General features: G+C 38.1%; 1 protein-coding gene across 1 annotated transcript in view; it reads right to left on the bottom strand.

Annotated features, from left to right (window-relative positions):
• LOC105983500 (chromosome unknown open reading frame, human C17orf85) overlaps window positions 1-10533 on the bottom strand; it is a 52228-nt gene that overhangs the window by 15722 nt on the left and 25973 nt on the right. Inside the window, exons 4-7 of the mRNA XM_013013410.1 lie at window positions 10086-10211; window positions 6322-6450; window positions 6035-6111; window positions 5045-5153 (exon numbers count right to left, since the gene is read on the bottom strand). Coding sequence (XP_012868864.1) covers window positions 5045-5153; window positions 6035-6111; window positions 6322-6450; window positions 10086-10211 — 441 coding nt within the window. The remainder of the gene's footprint in view (window positions 1-5044; window positions 5154-6034; window positions 6112-6321; window positions 6451-10085; window positions 10212-10533) is intronic.

Genomic DNA, 10533 nt, shown 5'->3' with positions numbered 1-10533 from the left:
AAAAAAAAAAAAAAAAGCTAATAAACCTTTATTATCTCAACAAATAAGCCAGGTATGGTATGGTGATGAATACACCTGTGATCCCACCAATGTAGGAGGCTCATGGTCTGAGGTTAGTCTAGGGTAAAAACTCAAGAACTTATCTGAAAAGCTGAGTTTAAATGATTTGTTGCATTCATATATTGTCTGAGATAAACTCTGTAAAAAACAGCTTTAGGAGCTATGATGTTTTCTTAAATGACATTTCCACAGACTGTTTCAGGATATATTTAGAAAACAGAGGGTTATGGATTAAGAAAAAAAATACTTGGGGCTGGGAAGGTGGCTCAGTGGTAAAGCGCTTGCCTTGCATGCATGAGGCCCTGGGTTCGATTCTTCAGCACTACATAAGCAGAAGAAAAAAGCTGGAAGTGGCGCTATGGCTCAAGTGGTAGAGCGCTAGCATTGAGCTGAAGAGCTGAGGGACAGTGCCCAGGCCCAGAGTTCAGGCCCATGAACGGACTCCCCCCCCAAAAAAATACTACCACAGACTCTATGTCCAGAAACCTAGATTAAATGCTAAAGAGTTGTGTAAACTTGGAACATAAATTCTAAAAGCTTTAATTTGCTCATAAAAAAACCCTCAAAACATGAACCGGAAAACAGGGAGTTAATATATTCTATCAATGTGATTCCTTATCAAATTGTGTGCCTCAAATATGTGCAGTGTGTATGTCTATGTATCAATTAAGTTGTTGGAATAAAATAATGAAATAAAAATTCTTCAAAAAAAAACAACCAAAAACCAAAAGCTAAATACCAATTAATAAAGAAATAATACAGCAAGGAAATCATTAATGTATACTAATGCTACTGAATTGAAGAGTGATGAACAACAGGCTTTTCACAATTATCCCTCCACCAATTTTCTTTTTTGTCAGTTGTGGGGCTTAAACTCAGGGCCTGAGCGCTGTCCCTGAGCCTTTTTGTGTTCAAGGCTAGCGCTCTACCACTTGAACCACAGTACCACTTTGGTTTTTGAGTGGTTTATTGGAGATAAGCGTCTCATGGGGACTTTTCTGTCTGAGCTGGCTTCGAACTGCAACCCTCAGATCTCTCAGCCTTCTGAGAAGCTAGGATTACAGCTAACCCCTCCAAAACTTAATACACCAATTACTAAATGGGCAAGGAAGCTAAGAAGAGACTTCTCAGAAGAAGAGCTAAAAATGGAAAAGAAACACATGAGGAAATGCTTCATCATCCTTGGCCATAAAGGAAATGCAAATCACAACAACCCTGAGATAGCATCTTACTCTAATTAGACTGGCCAACATATTGAATTGTAATAACAAATGCTGGTGGGAACATGGGAGAAAGGAACCCTTACTACCTGCTGGTGGGAATGTAATCTAGTAAAAACCACTCTGGAAAGCAGTCTGGAGGTTCCTCAAAAAGTTAAACATAGACCTTCCCTATGACCCGCCATACCACTCCTGGGCATCTATCCTGAGCATCACAAGCCAGGATATGATAAAGACACCTGCACACCCATGTTCACTGCTGCCACTTTTCACAATAGCCAAGATATGGCAACAACCCAGATGCCCCACAATAGATGAGTGGATGCAAAAAATGTAGTACCTATTAGAATGGAATTTTACACAGCTATTAGAAGAATAAAATAATGTCATTTTCAGGGAAGTGGATGGAACTAGAACAAATTATGGTGAAGTAAGCCAAGATCAGAAGACAAACAGCACGTGTTCTCCCTGATATGCAGATGTTAAGACTTAAAACGCACTGGGATATGACCAATTACACAGAATTTGAGATATTCACATACAGTGAGACCAAAAGAGGATAGTCTTAGGAGAGAATCACAAAGGTGCAATACTCAAGCACCTCTTCATATATATATATACAAAATAACAGTCATATTGAAATGAACTCCAAAGATATAGAAACAAAGGACTTTAATTTTTTTTTTTTTTGCCAGTCCTGGGGCTTGAACTCAGGGCCTGAGCTTCTTTTACTCAAGGATGGCACTCTACCACTTGAGCCAAAGCACCACTTCCAGCTTTTTCTGTCTGTGTGGTACTGAGGAATCAAACCCAGGGCTTCCTGTATGCTAAGCAAGCACTCTTACCACTAAGCCACATTCCCAGCTCCTCTTTTATTTTTAGACTCTGTATTCTTTATCTTTTTTTTTTTTCCCCCCAGTCATGGGGCTTGAACTCTGAGCCTGGGCACTGTGCCTGAGCAGTTCAGCTCAAGGCAAGCACTCTACCGCTTGAGCCACAGAGCTACTTCTGGTTTTCTGGTGGTTAATTGGAGATAAGAGTCTCACAGACTTTCCTGCCTGGGCTGGCTTTGAACAGTGATCCCAGATCTCAGCCGCTTGAGTAGCTAGTATTATAGGCGTGAGCCACCGGCACCCAGCTTTGTATTCTTTATCTTATATATGATGCATTCATGTGCTCATCTGTGGGAGGGTGGAAGAAGGGCAAGAATCAGAGGAAAAACAGAGAAAAGGTGCAGCAGTGGAGTACACTGGCTGCAATAGTCATTGATGAAAGTGAACTAAGCAACTCGTGGGTGGGGAGGGGATGGAGGGAATGGGAGAGAATAAGGGAAGAAATGACACTTTGTAAAAGGAAATATACTTAATATCTGATGCATGTAAAGCTAACCCCACTGCATATCACCTCTAAAACAACAATAATTTTTTTAAAAAAGACACAGCATCACATTTGCAGTGTTCTTGCCTCACATGTACAACCTGAATTTAATCAGAAACAAACATCAAACTGAAACTGAGATATTCTATAAAATAATGAGTTTCCATACATTTTTTAGCTGATTTTAAGTGATATTAGGGGAAGGATTTCATTGTTACATCTCTACTCATTTTACACTGTATTCTGGATCAATCTCACTCCCTCTGTCACACTCCATGCCCCCAAAATAGCACCCTCAGTCCGTTTCCTAGTTTTCATTCTCATAGTTACAAATAATCTATTTTGACAGCATTCAACCTCCCTATCCAGATGCTCCAACCACCTCCTGCTAGTTCTCACACACCGACAGTCTTATCTTTTTTGGGTCAGGTGCAGCGCTTGAACTCAGGGCCTGGGTGCTGTGCCTGAGCCTCTTTGTGCTCAAGGTTAGTGCTCTACCACTTAAGCCACAGTACCACTTGAAGTTTTTGAGTGGTTAATTGCAGATACAAGTCTTAGGGGAACTGTTCGGCCTGGGATGGCTTTGAACCAGATCTCAGCCTCCTGAGTAGCTAGGCTTGTAGGCCTGAGCCACTAGCACCCTGCCTCTATACTCTAAAAAATACATTAGTACAAGGAAACAAAGCAAAGTAGTAGTTCTAGATTAAGGGAGACTAAGAAGATATGGTACACTTAAGTACTTAAGTCTAAGGGAATCTACAAAGAACATACTTTTTAGAGCAACTGATGAAATCTAAACATGGCATTTAGATTAGGTAATAGTATGGTATTGATGCTAAATTTCCAGATTTTTAAAACTATACCATGTATAAGAAAATTCCCCCGTGTTTCAGAAATATACACTCAAGTAGTTAGTGGTGCTAACTCCAGTCCAATCTCAAATGATTAAAACAATTATTTATATTTATATATAAATATGCATACATGTGTATTTTAAGTTCCCACCAAAAAATCAGCATGTAGAACAATAAAACCTCTAAACTTATTTTAAGAAGAAGGAAGGGAGAATGATAAGAGGGAGTGGGTTGATTGGTATACATTGTAGGCATGCATCAAAAAAATATCACAATAAAATCTCCCTTGGGGCTGAGATATAGCTCAGTGGCAAAGCACTTGCTTAGTAAGTGCAATGTACTGGGTTTAATCTCTGGTACCAGAAAGAGAAGGATTAAAACAAAACAAAACAAAAAACCCAATATGTCCTTGGACAACTAACGTATAGCAATAAAGAAAAAAATTAGCACAGTTTAATGGAGATCAGCACAGAAAGGCTATCAGTTATGTCAACTCAGGTTATTGCTATAACAATGAAAAAGTTTTTATAGTTTTATGGTTCAGATGATAACTGGCTGAAAAGTGTATGGAGTAAATCAACATTAACAGAAAGTAACAAGTTTGTATAGCTAATTTCCACCTTCAAAGTTAGAAATTGCTTCAGAGAAGTTTAGAGCTAATAATAAATACATAAAAAAATGTTTACCACTTTCAGCCATCAGGGAAATAAAGGTAAATCAAAATTTAAAATTCTATCTCATCCTAGCCAAAATGACTATCACTGAAAAAGTGAAAAACAACAAATATTGGTAAGAATGGAGGGAAATTATATACTGTGGATGGCAATGTAAATTGGGCAGCTGCTGTATCACTATTAAAATAAGTATGAAGATTCCTCAAAAAACTGAAAATAGAATTACCATATAATTTTACACCACTACTGACATAAACCCGAAGGAAAGTAGACAGTATACAATGAAGCTATCTACATTTATCACTGTACTATTCACAACAGCCAAGCTATGGAATAAATGTAGGTACCAGTTAATGGATAAATGAATAAAGCAAATGTTGTAATATACACACTGGGGTTTTTATTAAGCCATAAAGAATGAAATTATTTGATTTAAAGGAAAATGGAGAAACGAGATTATCACGTTAAGTGAAATAAATGGTCAAGTATCACAGGTTTTCTCTTATATAGAATTTTTAAAGGGTAAAGAGATATAAAAGTAAAAGAGATACTATATCAAGGATATAAAAGAAGAAAGAGAACAGGGGATGAGAAAGTAACAAGGGGTGAAATATGATCAAAGTTATATGTACTATAGAAATGTCATAATGAAACCCAATTATTCTGTACAATTAACATATGCTAATAATATTATTATTTATATATTTTAAAGGTTCTTAGAAAGATTTCTTTATGAACACAGGAAATTACAGTTCAAAGGGAACTTGGATACTACTTGATCTAACTTCTAGACAAAAAGATCACTCAATAATTAATCATTTTGATGGAAAATGAAAATTATTATAAATACCAAGTTTACCTTTTGTAGCAAATCTCATGAATAACCTATTTCCTTTAGCAAGTTTGTTAGCAGGACGAAGATCATTTCTTAACAGAGATTCTTCTTCTACCTGAGACAATGTGTCCAACTTAAGGAGAAAGAGAGCATTTTCAGTGTAAAGTTTGTCCTTTTATAAATGTATATGCTATGGACAAGCTGCCATTAAGAAAGCATTCTACCTTTAATACACATCACCATTACAACATGAGCTCCTCCACAGAATTTCAGTGTCCCAGGTCTTCTCTCAATACCTTGGCCAAAGTCTCCACATTCTCTAGCCCCTTTACTTTCTTTACTTTCCTTCATATCATTTTCTAGCATTATATATCTGTATATCCATGTATTGTCTCCTCAAGTAGAATATAAGTTCCAAGAAATGAGGACTTTGTTTTGCTTGATGACTGTCCTCAGCACCTAAAATTTGTTAACAGTAGCCACTTACTAATTAAAATAAATATACTCAGCTTCAGAGCTTAGTGGTGGAACACTGACTAGCTTATACAAAGCCTTGGGACTGACCCAAGCAGTGTGAGAAAAAAAGTATATACACTCTAATATTTCTAACAACAGTACATAATCCATTAGGAAATATGCCACCACTTGCTTTTCTTTTCAATTTTTGGGATCAAGCCCAGGGATTCATGCATGCTAAATAGGTGCTCTACCACTGAGTTATACCTCCAGCCCTTCTTGCTTTTTCTTAATTTTACTTAATAGATAACACTTCAAAAGTAATTCTCTTTCATTTATGCAGAAATGTGGGATACTATTCTAAGACCCAACATAAACATATCCACTTGAGCTTGAAGCCGGAGGGGACGGGGCATCCTTAGAAGGTCTGTGGTGAAAGCCAGAAGAATACAATTTACTAAGTTGTACTAAGTCTTTGAGTCTTAAGACTAAAAACACAGTAAGCAATTTTTTTCTTTTTACAATAAAATCTAATAATATCTTGACTCTATTACTAACCTCTACATCACTTGGGTTCTCATCTTCAACTTCTCCTTCTTCAGCCTCATCATCGTCTGAACTGTCTTCCTGCTTGTCTAAAATGGAATGTGAGAAACAAGATGAACCTTAATGAAACTCCATCTCATATAATTTTTACAACTTAGTATTTACTACTCTTATTTAGTGATGAGCCAAAGCATCATAGTTTTCACCTCAGATGTTTCTGAAAAACACAAAAGTCTCAAACAAGTATGTGTAAGAAATAGCACTTTCAGACCAAAGTTCCTTCCTTGGTGTTTAGTTACCTTTTTTGTTTTTTTCAGATGACTTGTCTTCATTGGCATCCCTGCTTCTTATCTTATCCTGGGCTGGCAGAGAGCTCATATTAATAAGTGCTCGTGTGGCTGTTATTTCATCCAGCCAAACCACATTACCTAAAATAAAATAAAATTATTTTTAAAAAATTACCCACAGAAATGGAGACAAAAGGTAAACAAATGCAGCACTGGACATTATGAAATACATAGCTGGGCGCAGGTGGCCTGTAATCCTAGCTACTCCAGAGGCTGAGATCTGAGTATTGTGGTTTGAAGCCAGCCCAAGCAATAAAGTCTATGTGACTCTTACCTCCAATAAACTACTTAGAAAAAGCCAGAAGAGGTGCTGTGGCTCAAGTGGTAGAGAGAGGCTCACTGACAGTGCCGAAGCCCTGAGTTCAAGCCACAGGACTGGTTAAAAAACAAAAAAAGAAGAAAGAAAATGAACTATACAACTTGTAGATGGGGATGGGAGAAAAAACCTGGGAGAGTACAAAAGGAAAGGGGTGGCATGTCCAAAAAGAAGTATATTCATTACCTGACTTATGTAACTGTAACCCCTCTATATATCACCTTTATAATAAACAATAAAAAAATTGGGGGGGGGGCGGGGAAGGTGGCTCAGTGGTAGAGTGCTTGCCTTGCATGCATGAGGCCTTGGGTTCGATTCCTCAGCACCACATAAGCAGAAAATAAAAAGCCAGAAGTGGCACTGTGGCTCAAGTGGTTTTCTTAATGGCTTATTGGAGATAAGAGTCTCACAGCCTCTCCTACCCAAGCTGGCTTTGAACTGTGATCCTCAGATCTCCTGAGTAGCTAGGATTACAGGTGTGAGCCACCGGCCCCCGGCTTAAAAATTTTTTTTTAAAATAAAACATTACCCTGCATTAAATGGTAACTTGTGTGAATGTATGTATATGTGTGTGAGAGACAGTAGGGCTTGAACTCAGAGCTTGGTGCTCTTGGTAAATTCTTTTGCTCTAGGCAGGCACTCTACCACTGGAGCTACACCTCCCCTCTAGCTTTTGGTTTGGTTAATTGGAGATGAGTCTCAGACTGGTTGGGCTGGTTTCAAACAGATCCTTAGATCTCTGCCTCCTGAGTGGCTAGGATTGTTTACAGGCATGAGCCACAGATACTGGCTAAACAGTAAGTTTCTTGGCAACAGATTAGGCACATTTTCTGTCTACCGATTTCCATTAGTAAATATATAAACTAGCTAATGAAAAGAAGTATAAAAGTAGTAGTAAGCCCAGTGCTGGTGGCTCACACCTGTAATCCTAGCTGAGATCTAAGAATCGAGGTCCAAAGCCAGCTGGGGCAGGAAAATCTGTGACACTCTAATCTCCAATTAATCACCAGAAAACCGGAAGTGGCACTGTGCCTCAAGTGGCAGAGCATTTGCTTTGACTGAAGAGCTGAGGGACAGCCCCCAGACCCCAGGCCCAGAGTTCAAGCCCCATGATGGAAAAAAAAGAAATAGTAGTAAAGCCTCTTTCGTGAACTTAGTCTAGAGCTGTATTCTCAAACTCATTTCTACAAAGTAATGTAAGTATTACATGAAAAAGGATTCTGTATATTTTTAACTGCCTAGAAGCTGGGCTAGACAGTGCATGCTTATAATACCAGCATTGGCAAGTACAGGCAGGAAGATCTCAAGTTCAAGGATAACCTGGGTTAGACTGAAACTTTGTCTTTAAATGAACACCTGCGTGGAGGCAGTGAGTGCTAGCTAATCTTAGCAAGTTTGTTGTTTGTTTTTGATAGGTTCTTGATAATAGGTTGGCTAAGCTGGCCTTGAACTCCTAGACTCAAAGTGATCCTTCTGCCTTGGCCTCCTGAGTAGATTGGACAATAAGCATGTACTGTAGTACCAAGCTAAATGTTAGCAGTTCTTGATGATAACTATCAAATATATAAAGATTGTCTATTGTATTACTGCCCCCTGCAGGACAGCCTTCTGCTAAGTCTCTGTTATCTATACATGCTAAATCATGTTCCCCTATCTTAAAGTATGGATGAGGAAGATAGTCTCAGGATATAAACAATAGAAGCATGACAACCACTTAGCTAATTTAGACGTTAAGGAAGAGAATTAGCAGCAAAAAAGGCTTAGAGATGTCTGATGGAAAAGAAACCTCCTATTCCAAACAGTATTTCTCAAACTGAACACTACTGGCTCATTCCTGTAATCTTAAGTCTCTCAGGAGACAAATATCTGAGGATCACTGTTTGAAGCCAGCATGGGCAGACTCTTATCTCCAATTAACCAACAAAAAGCCAGAAATGGACCTGCGGCTCAAGTGGAAGAGTGTCAGCCTTGAGCAAAAAGGCGACAGCACCAGGCTCTGAGTTCAAGCACAGTACTGGCAGGCACACATGCATACGTGCACATACACACACACAAACATATGTGTGTGTGTATATATATATATATGTATATATATATGTACATATAGATATGCTGATATATATGTATATGCATATATATGTATATAAAAGCGTAGTAAATGAAGGTCTAATGACTCACTTCTGTTACTAATAAGCCACTTGCCAGGGTAAATAATTTCCTTTACATATTTTTCAGTTACTGATGCACAATTATGAGATAGTTGAACATGATCATTCTAAAAGTCACTGAAACTTTTAACATTCCTTAGCTGAAGTTCTAATGACTTAAATATTAAGGGCTAGAAAACTGTAACTCACAGGCCAAATTCAGCCTTAAGTTTGTTATTTATACTTGTACCAGCTTTATTTGGGTATAAAGTAAAATAATCTACACACCCACCACTTGGTTTTGTAAAGAATTTCTACTGCAAATTGCAAGACATATTCAGTATATATGTTTATAGTTGATTTCAAGGGCTAAGAGTGTGGCAAGTGGTAGAGTGCCTGCCTTCTAAGCAGGCCCTAAGTTCAAACCCCAGGAATGCTGAAAAAGAAAACAGCTACTCTGATGCTGTCATAGCAGAATTGAATAAATATGACATGGACCAACAGTCTATGTATACCTTAAAATATTTACTATTTGGACCTCTATAGAAAAAGATTTACAGAGCATTGATTTGCACAGTATAAACAGATGAGCAATGAGAAAAATAAAACTTTCATTTAGTCATGTTTCTTTATTCAGTGAACACTTAGAAAACCACTAAAAACAAAAAAAACAAAACAAACAAACAAACAAAAAAACCATCTGCTATCTTGGGTATAATGTCATTGGCCAGTCAGCTGGTGGCAAGGAAAGCTGAACTAGAAATGAGTCAAGATAACAAGGGGCCAGAAAAGTGGTTACCTGACATGAGGCCAGACTTGGGGTGTAAGTGAGAGTAATTTAAGTCAGAGATACGGAAGGCAAACCCTCTAAGCTACTGTATGGCAAGCCTTAATGACAAAGCTTAAAGCCCTAAAAACACAGCCCACGTCTACATAGTTTGATACCCTTTTTTGGGAAACTGTGGGTGTTAAAGAAGCTTCAATTACATATACTACTCAGTTGATAGCAACTAATTTCCTAGAGCTTGGGTTAACACCTCTGAGCTAACTTGGAATCTAATAGAATACAAGCTGACAGACTACCTAAGGCATGGTCATTCTCATCAACAGGCAGTCTCTTTTTCTTACGTTAAGGGAAAAGGTTAGGCATAAAGATATATAATCTGGGTCATTATCACTTTTTATCAAAAGATAGTAAAACCTCTAAAAGTCATACACAAAAGCATACTAAACAGAAAATGTGGTGTACTTACACGAAGTATCATCCAGCCATTCAATATGAGCAGGAGGATACTCTTTAAAGTAGGAAAAGATATCTTGGGTGCTCATTTCATCAACTCCACAAATGTAGATTGTCTCCAGTCGCACTTTGGGAATTGCTAGAAAAACAAGACACTAAATTTTCCCACCTGTTACTGTACATCTCACTAGTTCTCTTTTATAAGTTTAGATAATAAGCATCTAGAACAGATATGTTAAAAGAACTATTCATTTTCAAAGAAGATAAAATAGGTGCCAGTGGCTCATGCCTGCAATTCTAGTTACTCAGGAGCCTGAGATCTGACAAGGTTCAAAGCCAGCCCCAGGCAGGAAATTCCATGAGACTTTTTTTTTTGGTTGGTTGTGGGGTTTGAACTCTGGGCCTGGGCCCTGTCCCTGAGTTCTTCAGTTCAAGGTAAGCGTTCTACCACTTGAGCCACA

This window comes from Dipodomys ordii, unplaced genomic scaffold (assembly GCF_000151885.1).
Source record: "Dipodomys ordii isolate 6190 unplaced genomic scaffold, Dord_2.0 Scaffold19, whole genome shotgun sequence".
Classification (NCBI taxonomy): Eukaryota; Metazoa; Chordata; class Mammalia; order Rodentia; family Heteromyidae; genus Dipodomys; species Dipodomys ordii.
Note: the sequence above shows the minus strand (reverse complement) of the source record. Positions and strands in the feature narration are given on the sequence as shown.